This window comes from Lactuca serriola, chromosome 9 (assembly GCF_051521515.1).
Source record: "Lactuca serriola cultivar US96UC23 chromosome 9, Lser_US96UC23_V15, whole genome shotgun sequence".
Lineage (NCBI taxonomy): Eukaryota > Viridiplantae > Streptophyta > Magnoliopsida > Asterales > Asteraceae > Lactuca > Lactuca serriola.
This window is the reverse complement of record NC_136416.1, coordinates 164,055,464-164,071,617: the sequence shown is the minus strand read 5'-3', so window position 1 is coordinate 164,071,617 and position 16,154 is coordinate 164,055,464. Positions and strand designations below refer to the sequence as shown.

The window sequence follows — 16,154 nt, the reverse complement described above, 5'->3', positions numbered from 1 at the left end:
GGAGTTGGAAACAACCCATGCTGGGAAGGCCCATTAGTGGGATGAGGCACTTGAAACCAGCCGTAGGCCTAGGTAGCCTCTTCTCCTTGTCGTTGCATTCCACTACCAGGTAAGAATCCGCTGCGAAGAGAAAAATTGCCGCCATAATTATTGTGGAACCGGCCATCGAAGCGACCTCCTCCTCGGCCACCACGGTGATTGCCACGACCACCGCGGTAGCTTCCTCTTCCACTGCCATGGCTATTGTTATTGGTAGATGACTGAACAGAAAAGAGCATTCGGTGAGGAGGTATGATCGGTATGCGTGATTGACGAGTCACATTGTTCATCATGAAGCATTTGCTGCTCCTCACAGATAAGAATGGATCAAGCATCCCAAAACGAGAGAGGAGGTTCACGATGACGGATGTTAATGGCAATGTATCAGGACTTTTGAGACAAACCATTTATCATATATGCAACAAGGTTAGCTTCTGAAGACCTTAGCATCCATATGCTCCAAACGATCAGCAATGGATTTTATTTTGTTGCAGTTCTTTGTAATAGATAAGTTACCAAGGGAGATGTTCTGAAGATCTTTATCAAGCTGAATAATTTTGGAGGCTTTATTATCACGAAAAACCTTCTCTAGATTTTCCCAAACTTCAAAGGCAGTGGCTTTCTTCTTGAAAATCATGTTAAGAAGAGGAATAGAGAGAGTACCGTATAACCAGGATTTTACAATTGAGTCTGTGCGCAACCCTTTGGTTAAAGCTTCAGCAGACTCGGCAGTAGCCTTGTCTTTCTCTTTTTTTGCAGGAGGAGATTGAGGTTGAAGCTTGAGATGATCATCAACTCCATAACCGATGCAATGGATTTCAAAAAGCTCTCTCCATATATCATAATTCATCTGGTCTAGATCCAAGACGAACGGGACAACATGTTTTATGTTAATGGTGGAGGAGGGCTTTTCAGTCAAAGAGCCTCACATGATGAAGAAGATGAGAGGGAACGATTGAGATAAAAAAGAACGGAGTTGTCGACTAGGGTTTAGAAACGATCCAAGAAAATATGGTGCTCTGATACCATGAAGTCGTTTATATTTCCCATAAAAAAATTATATTGCATACCCTCAAAATATATATATATATATATATATATATATATATATATATATATATATATATATATATATAATACATCATAAAAGGGCCAAATACATGGGTCACACAATAAACGAATACATATACATACTATATATCATACGCTAACATTGTTTACTTCATTAAAGCGATGGTTCAGCTCTTGAAGTGGCATATCAGTCAGCTCCTTAAATACATCAACTTATAGTGATCCAAGTTGTTAACCTTAATGTATATATATATATATATATATATATATATATATATATATATATATATATATATATATATATATATATATATATATAAGTATTGATAAAACACAATAAATTTATAAATCAATGTGGTAGTTGGTAACAACAAACATTACTAACCTGTGAACCTCATAGACGACTATATCCATTAAAATATTCATCTTCCAAATCCACGACTTTAACTTTGTTTGTAGCACAAAACAAAGTAACTTTCTCTAAAAGTGGTTCCCATCCTACATCCTTAATTTCTTAAAGTGCTTTTTTTGAGCTACTTACTTGATTCATGGCATTTACAATATCTTGGTCTTTTCTTTGTAGTATTGTATTCAAATGGTCTGTCACTCCCAAGATATCAACCATCAAATGTAGACAAAACATAAAATCAAACGATTTTAAGCACTTTAAGATGTGAATTGCTTCAACTCTACGATCACGGTCACTATCAAATTTACCAAGGTCTTCAAGTACATCACAAATGGAAGCATATATGATCTGAATATTTAATAAAGATGCAAAATGAGAACCCCATCGAGTATCAGACGGTTGTTTAATACCGACTTCTTGATTCAAATCGGTATGACTCTCAAGCTCACGCAAAATAAACCACATATGAAATGAATTAGTGGATAATTAGCATAAACAAATGAAAATAAACCACATAAAGCATACCTTCATCCAATGTTGCCATAACTTATTTTTCTTGTTTTTTTCTTAACTTATCATTTGTAAGAAGATCCAATAATATTTAACAATCGAGAAACCACATCAACAAATTCATTAACCGTCGTGTGATTCTTTGCAACAAACACTAGGGCTAACTGTAATTGGTGAGCAAAACAATGACTAAAGTGTTCAGATTTTGTTTCATTCATAATCAAAGTCTACAACCCATTGAATGCACCACTCATATTACTATCACCATCATACCCTTGTCCTCTAATCCTACTAGGACTCAAATTCCATTTTGAAAGCATATCATAAATGGTAGCCTTTAGTGACAAAGTCGAAATGTCACTAACATTTCTAAGGCCAACAAACATTTCAACAACTTCGCCTTTTCTATTTACATACCGTAAAACCAATGTCATTTGTTCTTTACATGACACATCACGTGACTCGTCTACTAAAAATGCAAAAAAAAATCATTTCCAAGATCTCCCATAATAACATTTAAAATACATCTGAACATGCTTGCACAATATCTTTATGGCTTTCACCACATTTCATTTGTGCATTTTTGGGGCATTCTTTAACACAACGCGATCTACAACATCACATCGATCGGTTAACCACTATAGTAGTTTAAGAAAGTTACCTTTATTATCCGAGTCTTCTTTTTTTATTATGACCACAAAATGCTAACCCTTGTCGGAGTAGGAACCTAACACAATCAATTGAAGCATTCAAGCGAGAACGATATTCTTTTTCTTGTAAAGTAGTTTGTTTCTCAAAAGCAAACGTGATGGATTGTCTTTGGTTCATCAAACTTTGGCACTTTTGGACAGCAATAGTGTGTGGAATTCCTTCTTTGTGTTTAACTATTCCCGATTTCCTATTCCAAGCCTTGAATCCAAATTTCACAAAATGATATGATCCACCTTGATTTGGTATACTTGATTTGAATAGATAGCAACTGAATGCAACATCCTCTTTTATACTATATTATAACCAATATTTATTATCATCAAACCATAATTGAATAAGTCTTCGAGATTTACCTCCAAAATTACGTGGTGTGAATTTATGATTTAAAGGTTGGAAAGACCCTTTTTGCAAGTATGTTCTTCTAATTTCATCTCTTTGGTTCACATGATAAAATTATATATTTGGTCATTCAAACGGATCAACGGGTAGTGAATTTAAACCTGCATTCGTATACTTATGTTGTTGTTCGCTATCTTCTTTCTTTTTATAAAACTTATGCAAAGACATTCTTGATTCTTGATTCTGAAATTGAATTATGAAACTAAATGTTACAGAAGTATCAAACTAATAACCATCATCAATATTTTGTTATCAAATACACAAATCATAAAATAAAGAATGTTCTCAAATTTCAAGTCTAAATAAATTTTGAAATTGAATTGATATTAAACAAATGTTAAGAATGTAACTCAACTAATCAAGACAATAAGTCAATAATTTTGATTGATTTAATTGTGTCATTTAATTACACCTTAATCAAATTAAATTATACAAATCAATGAATAATACAATCATAATTCATACAAATTACAAGGTTACAAGTTACAATTACAAACATGATGATCACTTCGCTGCTACCGGTGGAGTATACTTGGAGTCTTGGCTCATTGGCTATTGTGATGTTATCGCTGGAGTTTAGATGGCTGGAGGGAGACGGCGGCCGACGGTGGGCGGACGGGTGACGGCCTGGCCGGACGGCGAATGGAGCAGGGGAACAACGGCTTCGTCTGCCCTTTGCGACGATCAATTTCGATTTTCGAATAGGAATTTAGGAAACGATGCAACGAGGGACGACGCCACGAGGGTACGTGCAAATGCGATTCAGAGTTTCTAACATTATGTTTCTATTTCGTCTTTTTTTTAAATTGGATTGGGCTATTTGTTATTGAAAATGGATTAAGATTTTGGGTTATTAATTATAAAATATATAAGCCGATGATAATTTTTCTTTTGCCAAAAATAGTTAGGTAGGTCCATTGATAACAATTAGGTGGTTCCTTATTTTTTTTTTTTTATATATCCTTGTTCTATTAAAAAAAAAAAAAAATAGGTCCTATGACCTACCTTGATATATGTTGCATAAGTACGCCGTATCTCAAGCCAAGACAATGTAGAACCCATTCCTTCCGGCTTAGTGAATATATATTATAAAATTTGTAATCAAGAAGAAACAATTTTGAACTTATTACACTGAAAATTGGAAGTCTCGACTAGATTCTTGTAAGGGTTACGATAGCCTGAAAATAAAGTATGCCTAAACCTCAAGGACTAGAGTCTTGTAAGAGCGAATAAATTAATAATTATACCTAATGACGACATCAATAATCAAAATAATAACGAAACAGTTTCGAAAATCATGAAAGAACCACAAAGTTCGAAATTTGACATTTTCAAAGACCAAATATTATTTAGTTACACCTTTTTCTTCATTTTTCAAAATATTTTTCTGAAATAATCTGTAGTGAAAAGATGTTTTTTCAAAAAGTATATTTACTTTGAAATTTTGAAAAACTTTCTTACTATTTACTATCTCATTTATCAAACACAAAGTAGGTAGAGAAGTTAGGAAACTTAGTAAAATCAGACAATGGATTTGGCTTGCCAATTTTTTAGATGTTATGCATTAATAGCTACGTGACAAAGAATAAATGGTGTTATACAATTACATGGATTTGGCATGCCAATTTTTTTTTTTTTTAGAGATGTTATGCATTAAGAACATCTTCATCCCATTTTTATTTTTTTTTTCTTAAAAATAAAGTAAAAAATAGGATAAATAGTGTTTTATCTTCAATTCTATTCTATTTTTACCCTAAAAGTATATTTCTAGTATATTTCATTCTTACAATTTATATAGATCGTCAAACACATCCCTTTTACTAATTTTGTTTTAACAAATATATAAATTATATTTTTTTTTCATTACAATAATATTAAATAAATAAGATTATATTTATAACATATTTATAAACTTTTGTAAACACGTTATCGTTTTTAAAAAAAAAATTAATATGCATTTAACTTTTTTATATGAATTTGATGAACAAAGAACAAACTTTATATTTATAACTAATTAATATAATATTATATTATATGTATTAAATATTAAAATTAAATTATATTTAGTAGGTAAAATAAACTAAAAATGTATAAATATATAAACAGAGGGACTAAAACTGACAATGCAAAGTTCATGCTCATATTGGGAAAAATGAATAGTATAACACCATATTTGGTGTAATACTATTCATATCCTCCAAAATGGGTGAAGAAATGGGAGAGGGTTAGAGAAGAATATAGAAAAAAAATAAAAACTAGAAGTGGATTGGAGATGCTCTAAAAACCACGTGATAAAGAATAACGGTGTTATGCAATTACACATCACTTGGGAGTATGACAGAGATTTTTCCACTAATATGAAGTATTAGATGAATGTTCGCACATTGTGCAAGTTAAAATTTGGGTTAATGACGAAAAAATATTATATTTTTCAAAATATTCGATTTAACCACCAAATTTTCATTTATGTTTAAAATTCACTCATTTATAGATAAAAGTTCTATCATAATCACTATCACTTGCATTTGTGCTAAAAAAACCAGCCATTTTTATTTTTTCCAAAAACAAATACCTATAAATTGATGGTTAAATAGAACTTTTGAAAAGATATAGTGATTTTTTCATAATTAACATACCATTTTTATTTTTTCCAAAAACAAATACCTATAAATTGGTGGTTAAACAGAACTTTTGAAAAGATATAGTGATTTTTTCATAATTAACATACCATATTACAGGTAACAGTGGTTGCATTGAATTTTTTTTTTTATCAAAAATTTGTGGTTGTTTGGTAACTTAGTAAAAATTGGTGCTTAAATTGAATATTTGAAAAAATATAGTGTTTTTTCACCATTAACCCTTAAAATTTTGTTGCAACTATTTTGAACAATATGATACACTAATGTTAAAGATGGCAAAAATCGATCCGCCAACCCAACCCAAAATTAGTGGGTTGGGTTTGGCTTTTCAACTCGTTTAAATTAAATAGGTTAACCAATCTAACATATCTAATTAAATATGTTGGGTTGGATAAAAATTGTCAACTCATTTTTAATCCACCAACCTATTTAACTTTTATATATATATATATATATATATATATATATATATATATATATATATATATATATATGATTTATTAATTATTTGAATATTATCACGTATTAATCAAAGTATTAATTTCAAAATTATAATGTTGTATTAATATTTATGTTTTATAAAAATTCGTAATTCTCATCATTTTTTAACAACAATAATACTAGTCACTCTTCAAAATCACTTTGAAATTAAATATTTTTAATGTTATTTGAACAATTTATTTGTATTTATGAATTGAGATTGCGATTTTGTTATACTTATAAAGTTTTATTTACATGTGAAACTAATTGAAGTTGTATAATATTTTGTTAATTTATTTATTTGACTTTTAATGGGTTAACCTAAGTTTAACATATTTATATAATAGCTTGGGTCGAAAACTACATAAATAGGTCAACCTGGTGACAACTCGGTTATCTAAAAGGTTTGGTTGGGTTGGAAATATCAACTCATTTAAATAAACAGGTTGGATTGGGTTGAAATTTTCAACCCAATTATTAAATGGGTTGAACCAAAACCAAATCCAGGTCGACCCATTGTCAGCTCTAACTAATTTCATATATATAATTGTTTTAAACAATAATGTACAAAACATATGTTATCCATTAATAAACATAAACATAATTAATAGAAACTTGTATACTTAACGTTTTAAATGTAAAGACTTGAAAGTCCAATCTTGTGGTTAATTACTTAGTTACCAAGTAATTATTCAATAAGAATTCCTAAATCTCCCCTAAAGGACATATGAGCAGATTTTACAAGAGAATTTGATGTAAGAAAACCATGGTGACCATCTTTCCTCTCAAACAAATCCACACTTCATCGTCTACGCATCGGGTAGACTGGTCCAACATGCCACGTCGCTTGAAGAAAGCCATAATCATTTAGGGTTTAGTGCTTGTTGTCTGGTGTTGGTCAAGGTTGTTGATTTGTCTCCCTTGGTATGACTACAAAATAGGAATCCCCGTTGGGTTCTAAAAACCTATAGAATTGGCCAGACGAAAACAAAAGATTACAAGGGTATGTTTCATTTCATTCTATGATTGTTTTATAGTTGCTTAATATTTCTTTCGACTTGTGATCTTGCTGGTTTGGGATTTGGTTTTATGCCTCCATTGCGTGCCTTTTGGCCTTGTTTGAATCCCTCCAAACTCATCACTTACATGGCAACAAAAATAATATGACAATAAAAGTATTACTACCTTTTGCCTAATGAGTTTCACAATTGACAAAATTATGAACTTATGATATTTTTGTTGTTTTTAGAAAAATATGATAATCATATGTTAAATGTAATTAGCAATATTAATATATTATACCAGAATACCAAGTTAATTGACATACACTTATTAGAATGATATTATCTTAAATATATATAGAGCACATTCAAGAATCGTATTAGAAGGTATTAATGAAGATATTTTATGTAATTCAATTTTTTTTGAATGGTTGGTTAGTGGTTAGATATTAAATTCACAAAGTTAGTTAAATCGTTTATGCCCACGTTGAACCCGTAACATCCAATCTAAAAGGTTTTCATGTAAAACTATCCTACATTGGCATGTAATCCAAAATTAAATAACTTATAACAAATCACCCAAATGTTTACATTTTATATATTACCTTATGCAAACTACAAAGAGTTTTTAATTTTTTATTAAACATACATAATAACATGATATAACCGATATTAAAATTTTAGACTCTCACAATTATTGAAATTTGCTCAATTCTTTTGCTGTCAAGATATTCCAACTCTTTTAGAGCCAAAGCCCTCCATTTCTCTACTAATTCTAGTTTACCCCTTTCCTTTCTACCAATTTCACTTAAAAGTCCTTGTATTTTGCCAGCATAGACTCCATATCTTCTCAACCTTTCAATCTCATCGTCGCTCCCACCACCTAATATGGCTCCGCAGGCGGCCCCACAACCATGAAGACTCCGTCGTGTTTGACCACCCGATTGGTCAAATTCAACGTCAGAATCTTGACCGTTGACGATTCCTTGAAGACCGGCGGCTCGGGTAATCTCTATGATCACCCTCAGTATTTTGTCGGAGTTATCTCCGGCTGGATCCATGGACGCCGCGAGTAACTCGAACCCAAACGGAAAAATACCATCTCCGGTGAGAAGCTCGATATTGGGACCAAACCTGTGAGGAGTTTTCTGGTCGGAGTCCGTTAACATGAGGTGGTCATGGGTGTATATAGCCGCATGCATGAGGTGAATTGCCGACGCTGCTACAATTGCATCTTCCCGGTTGCCACCGACAAGCTCACACGCAGCGACGCACAACGCCGATGCGGTGGTTTTGGGTGGCGCAAATACCAAGTGGTGCATCGGCTCGAAAACGGAGATGGGTTCACGGATGGGGAGGGCTTTTTTCAGGTGGAAGTCGATATCGGAATGTATGGAATCCCAGTACGATAGGTTTTGGGCCACTCCGGCGGAGACGATCGTCGGTTTAATGTAAGCTGACCGTGCCGGTGATGTGGATGGACATCTTAGATTTATTCCGGAGAATGAAAGACGAACACTGGCCATTGTTAACAGACACTGGAGTTTCAGAGGAAGAAAAAGCATGAAAAGTGGAGGTCCATGGAAGAGATATATAAACAGTATTTTTTACTATCTCAGATGAGTAAGGTACAAGCTTCTAAAGCATTATTATTCTGGATTTTACGACTTTCGGTTTGGAAAAAGTAGCTTCGTATTTAACTAAATACCCACCAGGAACACGCTAGTATTAATCTGGGCTGTCCAAAGTTAAAATAATTGTAGATCAACGGTGTGGAATAGTTTAATCGATCTTTCAAATTGAGGAAGCTATATATAGATCAGCAATAGTGTTATTTATTATTATTATTTTGTTTCTACTAAAAATTCATAATTTTATTAAGCAACACTTTAAATAATTCAAAAAAGTCTCATATTTGACTAATAAATTTTATCATTTCTTTACTTTTATAAGAAAGTCACCACAATTTTACTATTTCTTTATTTTCATGTGCTTATACTCATTAATTATTATTAGATAAACTGCAAATTTGATGTCTATGTGGTTTGCTTTTGTGCCAATGGTCTTTTGCTCATTTTCAAATACAAAATATTTTTTTACCCTTTTAATTACTTTTTTTCTATTATCTTTCGTTTTTACTTTTATTGCACATTTAAAAGAAAAAAAAATAAAAGAAAATACCTTAACCCTCTATGCGTTCTCTTCACGACTTATTCTCTTCACCACCGATGTGTTCCTAAACCCGTTCGTAGGTGGAGACGGGGGTGTTAAAGGACTTGCTACCGATGATGGCAGCAGTAGAGGCGACGACGTCGCTACTTTGATTTGCGGAACAACAACTGCGACTGTTCGAGCGATTGGTCGGTAGACGTGCGACGACTAAATCGTCCTGGAATCCTAAACTGAGCATGAGCACGAAGAATTGTCTCGTCTTCCTCCAACGTAAACACACAATGTTCCACCTTCCACCTGTGGCAATAACTGCTTACACCATCGTAACCTACACGAATTCCCATATCCACTAGGTATAAATTTACCAATAATCAACCAATTTCAAGCACCATGTTTCTCAATAAGCTGTTGAAGCAACTCGTTATTGTCAGGGCTCCATGGGCCTTTGATCTAATCCATATCATTTTTGGAGTATCACAACCCATAAACATGTTAGAATTGAAATCAAAACCGGATGATTTTAGGAATTTATGACTTAGGAGCCTCCGAGAGGTTCTCATAGCAGATGGAAAAGGAAAAGTTCTTCTCTTTTGTGTGGAATTTGTATGTAGCTAGTAACTGATTTTGTTGTTTATATGATCATGAGAGTTGTATGATGCTGATTTATTTTAAAAATAGGTGGGAGATAACTATTACATGCTAGATTTGAAGAAAGTTGGACTTGTAATGGTTGAGTGTTGTGAGCATGAGTCTTAGGGATTGTTTGTTTGTTTGTTTGTTTGTTTAATAAAAAAATCATTTCTATCTACTTTTGGTTGCGTCACGCAACACACGATCAACATTTGGCATTTCACAATTATTTGCTTTTCAGAAGATTTTTTACTTAAAATTGTTGTGTGTGTGTGACATTCCCAAATTTAGAGCCATTTTAAAACTTTTTCTTTATGATTATTTTAAATAAGAGTTATCTTTATAAATGCGGAATTCATCCCATTAAAAGTATTTTTGAAGAAAATGTTTTTCATTGATTAGTAAAACCTTGGGATGAAATAATTGATACAGAAACATAAGCATAAACAGTCCTTACATCAATATTCTAGTAGCTTACGAACTCCTTAAATCTCTTAGATGATAATTACATTATCTATCAGTGCCTTCGTATCGTTACCTGTGATACAAAGAAACTAAGTGGGTCAGATTAGGAAATATGGTGAGTATATATGGTTTTCAATCCACAATATTATAATATTTAATTATATAATCTTCAACATTTAAACCCAGTTACCTCATTTTCGTAATTCTCATTTCTTAATCCTAGAATGATGATCTTAAGAGATCTTTTCTAAAGGATCTTCGACAACACTCATCTATTTTTCCTAAATGATTACGAACAGAAGTATGATAATACTTTGGACGCAGCACGACAGTACGAATAGTACTTTGGGTAAGCACGACAGTACAATAGTGTTTTGGATAAGCAAGGCAGTAGAATAGTACTTTAGACGGGCACGAAAGTACAATAGTACTTTTGTTAGGCAGGACAAGTCACACCTTATTATTTTGCACAACTCTCATTAACCTATCACAACAACTATCTCACACAACCCTATCACAGACTCTCATTTATTATTTCACACAACCACTTTTACTATCTAATCTTATTATTAAATATAATATACAATTAGATTAAGTAATAATCATATTATATTGTACAAATATGTTACACACAACAAAGATAGCGCATATGACATTTAAGCACTTAGAATGCTTGTATATATGTGTAAGTTAAAAGTAACTATGCATTCAGTTGCCTTAGGTGAATGACTTGTGATTTCACGAGAGCTTTGCCTAACATCTTTAGCTTTTCTTTGGACGCAAACTAAGTATGTGATATTGTCATATTCATACATATTTTGGGCATTATTTTTATACCTTTTAAGTTATAATTTGGTTAAAAGAAAATAAATTTGGTACTTACTGAGTTAAATTACATTTTGTAACTAAAAATGACATTCTTGAGGAAAAATGACAAAAAAATGATAAAAGTTGGAACCTGAAAGGACTGGAGCTAAGATGGGAGCTTAATGGAGCTTAAAGTAAGAGAAAGTTGAGTCAAGAAAACTCCCCACAACGTGGGTAAAGAGTACCACAGTGTGACTCTTGGAAAAATCACGATTATACGCGTAATAATGAAGCTCACGACATGAGCACTATATATTCACGTCGTGAGAATGGAAGTTCCAGAAGATAACAATGCGGAGAACAAGTTTCCTTGCTGAATAAGGATTCGTACTGATTTCACGACGTGAGACTTTAAAGCTCGTGGCGCGAAAAGAGAAATTAAGGAACTATAAATATCCTTAGACATGTCGACTTTTGGAGGATGGGAAGTAATACTCTGGAGATCTAATCGATTTCGGAAACCAGAAAAGTGTGAAATCAACCCTTTAGAAGATAAGAAGATTGAAGATTAAGAGTTTGAAGATTACACAATACATTCCGTTTGCATTAGATTAATCATGTCTAAATCTTATGTGTTTTTATGTTTACTTTCTGCCATGAGTAGTTAAATCTTAAGCTTTCGTTTAGTGTAGATGAACCCTAATACTATGTGTTATTTTCTTGTTTTTCATGGATTTTATGAAGTTGGTCTAAGCTTGTGTTTGATTATAAATACCTAACATGTTAAAGTTCCAATCTTTGTTGCTTTGCTTCAAGTTAAGTGTAGTTGAATGACCATTTTAGTTGCATGAACTTGATTACCTGGTAGTTTATGATCATTAAATTGATAGAGCTAGTATTAACCAAATCTTAGAATAAGTAATAAAGGTAACACTTTAGTTGTGTTAGAGAACATAATTTGATCATAATTGTGTTTAATTAATTGTCTTGATCATATATAATTATCTTCTCTTACATAGCCCAATTATCCTTAATAATCAATTTTCTGTTTGTTTGTGTATGATCCTTACATAGTAGTTCATGAATTGGTAAAAATATTGGCAGATTGGATCAAGACTGCTATATATATATATATATATATATATATATATATATATATATATATATATATATATATATATATATATATATATATATATTAAATTGGTAACCAACTGAATAAATCCATGTTCAAAAACTATCCATAGGAAAAAGGGGAATTCAAAGCTAAACGAAAATGTTTTCATAATCTTGATTTCAATCGTTCTTAGTTAAGTTGTTGCTTAGTTTTTAGTTAATTGAATAGTTTAAGTTAATCTGAACTTGTAAACTCAAATAAAACCCCAATTTTAGTTATTTTTAGGTCAATTTTTTAGTAATTATGCTATTAGCTAAATCTTGTTTCCTATGTTTGATACCTAACTTACTTTACTATACTAAAAACTGACTAGATATAATGCCTATAGGTTCATTAGTAGATAACTAGTTAATTAGGTTTATAAATTTAAAAGTTGATAGGTAAATCTATTGCGCATCAAGTTTTTGGAACCGTTGTCGTGGAATGGCTATATCAGTTGTTAATTTAATTGCTTTAGGTTAATCTTTCTTTTTTGTGGGGCAAATGCCGCAAAATTTCAATTTTCTGCAAAAAATAAATTTTCTGCTTTTCCTGTTCTCACGACGTGAGATTTACCTCTCGCAATGTGAGTTCAGCTTTTTCAATATTTATTTATTTTTCTTTTTAGTTTGTTTTTATGCGTTTGTGTTTTGTTTTGTTTCGGTGATTTATGACCCAAGGATCCATAACTCCATTAGTTCCACAACTTACAGATCTTGAATTAGCTTTCCATAAAAAAGACAAAAGGCTAACGAATCGAGTAGCACCTTCCAATTCGATAAATTTGAAAGCTTTGAGAAGACTCTCTAAAATAAGCGCATTAATTACCAGCCAGAAACTGAAGACGATTCATAGGACTACGTACAAAGCGAGGTCGAAGAGATGGCGGACATAATCACAATGACGAGGGAGGAGTATAAGAAGAGGATGTGTAATGACAATAGTCCAGGTCTAGTTCCACCCACGATTCCAGCTGCAACTAATTTTGAGCTCAAGGGTCATATCCTCTCGATGCTTGAAAAAATACCATTTGTCGGGAAAGATTATGAAGATGCTTTCAAGTACATCGATGAAGTTTTGGACATTTCTAATTATTTCAATGTTCCAAATGTTTCAAGAGATGCGATTTTACTGAGAAAGCTTCCTGTGACATTTACTGGAGATGCAAAAATATGGTTGAAGTCATTAGCTCCTAGAACAATTAGAACTTGGGACAACCTTCGTGAAGCTTTCATGGAACAATTTAATAATCCGTAGAAGATTGCCAAACTTAAAAAGAAGATTGCTAACTTCCAATAAGAAGTCAACGAGTCCTTATGCAAAACTTGGGAGAGATACAAAGGTCTTCTAAGAAATTGTCCTCAACATGACTTAAACGTGCAACAAGAGGTTTCTATCTTCTATTATTGGGGTAAATGTAACAACAAGGAAACTTCTTGATTCTCAAGAACCAATGACTAAGAAGAATCCCGTGAAGACAAAAGAATTAATTGAAGAATTAGTGAAGCACTCAAAAAAATACCATAACCCGCTAGAGGATGCTACAAGAAGTAAAGGAAGTGGAGATGGTGAAAGATCTAGTATGCGCAAGAGTCCTATTAAAATGATATTGCTAAATAACATATGATCCTAAGGGTCATACTAACAACAACTTGATACAAATGATTATTTATTAGAAATTTATTTTAAAAAATATTCATAAACTCTTATAATAAATTGGGAAAAATATTTATTTCAAGGAAATAATTATTTTACAATACAAGTAACACATTATTTCATAATGTATGAATTAATAAGTCATGTACAACATTTTGGACAAGGCAAGTCTTGTCTTTTAGCAAAAAGACAAAGTTTATATCTTATAAACTTTGAGTTTATAAAATATAAACTCAATCTTCTCTTTTCCATAGGCATGGCTGGCCATGCATGGGGAAAGGAATAAGCGAGGATTTCTTATTTGTTTAATCAAAAGTATTCTAGGTATGGTGCATGCTAGGGGACAAGGTTGTCTAAAGTGCTTAATGGTTAAGGACTCATTGATTAACATTCTACTTTAAATAGTGGAGAGTGGATTCATTTTGGTTCGCTCCTTCCTTGCAATTGCCGAGAGCACTCCCTCCCTTCTCCATATTCTCTCAAGTCTTTCACTTTGAAGATATTTGTTGCTTGCATCCTCTCTTTAAGTAATAATCTTGTTTTGACTTTAAAGCTTAAGAGTTGTAACTAGCATTACATCAAGTTGGAACATTGTTGGTGTCTCAAGGGTTCATCCTCACTCCATCAACTTCCAAGCCTTCCCTAGAGGACTCAAAGTGCTTCAAAGGTTGTTACCACTTCTTTCTTTTATGGTTGTGTTTTAAATCTTTCTTTTACTTGCAAGATGATACTTGGTGGGTGATAAAATGTTTATGTTATTTATAAAACTCAAGTCGTCTGTTTGCCATTATTTGTAGTTTTTGAAAATAAGTTTTAAATAAAACCCAACAATTGGTATCAGAGCAAGGTTGCAAGTTTGGTTAGTTTTTTTATGGAAATCTTGGTTTTTTGAGAATATGGATAACTTGTTTTTGTATAAAAACAACTTCATACATATTTTCTTTGATAACTTTGTTGTTGTTATTTTATGTAACAAAAACTTACATGCATTTTTTGTCACTTAAAGTTGTCTTAGAAAAACAAAGGTTGTTTTATGTTTATATGTATTTTAGAGTGCATAAACAAGCCTTGGATCATTTGTGTTGTTGTTTGTGTGATTTGGTTGAAAATGGTTTGTAATATTCTTTTATTCATAAAGTATGTAATAAAAGTAGCTAATTTTATTCTTGTTATTTTTATGTAATAGATTAGTTTTAGACTATATTTATTTTATAAAAAAATGTAACAAGATAAAGATGGAGGCCATTTCTTGAAGAAGCATTGATTACTTTTATAAAGTTTTTATAAAATTACAACAAAGTTGGTTGTCATTGCAAGTGGGAGCTTGAAGATCACATGAAGAACAAGTTGTAATACTTGGTCCCTTTTTCCCTTAGGAAGGACTTAACACTTTTGTGTTGACTCAGAAAAGTGTTATATAGTTTAAGGCTTGTTTATGTCAAATGCATGCTTGTGTTGTTTATTTTTCAAGTAAATATTTAGTGTGGTTGATAATTTAGTTTTTCACATACCCAAACTATTTTTTGGACAAAATAAACATCACATGGAGTTTGGATTTTAAAATATAAATATGAACATTGGATGTAACATACTATAAAATTGTTAATTACGGAAATTTTCTAAATATTGAATTATAAGTGTAAAAATCATCTTTTTATGACTTATTCAAACTCCATAGTATGATTTAATAAAATTAAGTTTTATTAAACAATATTAAAAGGTTCTTAATGGCTCAAACACAAACTTAGTACTATGTATTAATTTAAAATTGAACGAAGCCGAAATATAAAAACTGAGTTTTTTTATAAGAACCTTAAAAGTGATTTTTTAGAAAATTGATACCATGATATATTGTATGCATGCAATTGTCATGATATCACATGTTTTATATAGAATAATAAAACATTCAAATCCCTTTTTCAAAATGCAAGTCTATGCCATCCAATTTTAGAAACATTTGCACATCACTTGTATAATGCTAGTGGGATAGAGGATACCTAACCATTAGT

General features: G+C 31.8%; 2 protein-coding genes and 1 non-coding gene across 3 annotated transcripts; all 3 read right to left on the bottom strand.

Annotated features, from left to right (window-relative positions):
• Positions 1-466: 466 nt before the first annotated feature.
• Positions 467-889, bottom strand: LOC145076238 (uncharacterized). Its single transcript, XM_079022186.1, has one exon. It carries the CDS (start codon positions 887-889, stop codon positions 467-469), a length of 423 nt encoding a protein of 140 aa, XP_078878312.1.
• Positions 890-7,865: 6,976 nt separating this feature from the next.
• LOC145076636 (heterodimeric geranylgeranyl pyrophosphate synthase small subunit 2, chloroplastic-like) lies at positions 7,866-8,843 on the bottom strand. The gene has a single exon (XM_079022447.1). It carries the CDS (start codon positions 8,822-8,824, stop codon positions 7,940-7,942), a length of 885 nt encoding a protein of 294 aa, XP_078878573.1. The 5' UTR covers positions 8,825-8,843; the 3' UTR covers positions 7,866-7,939.
• Positions 8,844-13,755: 4,912 nt separating this feature from the next.
• On the bottom strand, positions 13,756-13,862 carry LOC145077529 (small nucleolar RNA R71). The gene has a single exon (XR_013693272.1). It is a non-coding gene; the product is annotated as a small nucleolar RNA R71 (small nucleolar RNA).
• Positions 13,863-16,154: the final 2,292 nt, after the last annotated feature.

Coding starts and splice junctions, on each gene's coding strand:
- LOC145076238 (XM_079022186.1), bottom strand. CDS start 889: ATGAATTATGATATATGGAGAGAGCTTTTTGAAATCCATTGCATCGGT.
- LOC145076636 (XM_079022447.1), bottom strand. CDS start 8,824: ATGCTTTTTCTTCCTCTGAAACTCCAGTGTCTGTTAACAATGGCCAGT.